General features: G+C 57.7%; 1 protein-coding gene across 1 annotated transcript in view; it reads right to left on the bottom strand.

The window, feature by feature from the left end:
* EMH_0008210 (uncharacterized protein) overlaps nt 1–266 on the bottom strand; it is a gene marked incomplete at both ends in the record, with an annotated part of 796 nt that extends 530 nt beyond the window's left edge. The window contains one exon of the mRNA XM_013498255.1: nt 102–266. Coding sequence (XP_013353709.1) covers nt 102–266 — 165 coding nt within the window. The remainder of the gene's footprint in view (nt 1–101) is intronic.
* Between the last annotated feature and the right edge of the window lie 649 nt (nt 267–915).

The raw sequence follows: 915 nt of genomic DNA, 5'->3' as shown, positions 1-915 counted from the left end.
CTGCTGCTGCTGCTGCTGCTGCTGCTGCTGCACCACCACCAGCAGCAGCAGCATCACCAGCAGCAGCAGCTGCTGCTGCTGCTGCTGAGCTTTCGAATCACCTGCTGCACTGCGGGAGAATGTAAAGACAGCAGCCCCCTTCTGCTGTCTGCTGCTGCACCCTGCGGCAGCAGCAGCAGCAACTGCTGCTGCTGCTGCTGCTGCTGCTGCTGCTTCTGAGCAGAACCAGGCAGCACCTGACGACCCCCCAAAGCCATCTCCATCATCCATACAACAGCAACTGCAGCAGCAGCAGCAGCAGCAGCAGCAGCAAGTGCAGCAGCATGAGTTGCAGCAGCAGAAGCAAATGCAGCAGCAGCAGCAGCAGCAACTACAACGCAGCAGCATCATCATCAACAGCAGCAGCACCAGCACCAGCACCATAACCAGCAGCAGCAGCAGCAGCAGCACCAGCAGCACCATCAGCAACAGCAGCAGCAGCAGCAACAGCAGCAGCACCAGCACCAGCAGCAACACGCAGCAGCAGCACCACCACGACCACCACCACCAGCACCAGTAGCACCAGCAGCAGCAGCACCAGCAGCACCATCAGCAACAGCAGCAGCAGCAACAGCAGCAGCAGCAGCAGCAGCAGCAGCAGCAAACCTGCATCTCTGAGTAGAGTTTTATTTCTCCCCATTAATTTTGCATGCGCTTGCGAGAGGCGCAGCAAGCTCTCCAGGAATCTGGGTGTTAACCCTGCTGCTGCTGCTGCTGCTGCTGCTGCTGCTGCTGCTGCTGCAGCAGCAGCAGCAGCAGCAGCACGCAGAGAAGAATAATAAAAAGATAAAAACTGCTGCGCATGCATCGATAGCTGCGGCCTGAATCTATGGTGGCTGTATTTTATATAAGCAGCAACTAAGCGGGGGGACCAAG

This window comes from Eimeria mitis, genomic scaffold, assembly GCF_000499745.2.
Source record: "Eimeria mitis Houghton genomic scaffold, Emh_scaff329, whole genome shotgun sequence".
Lineage (NCBI taxonomy): Eukaryota > Apicomplexa > Conoidasida > Eucoccidiorida > Eimeriidae > Eimeria > Eimeria mitis.
This window is presented reverse-complemented; position numbering and strand designations above follow the sequence as displayed.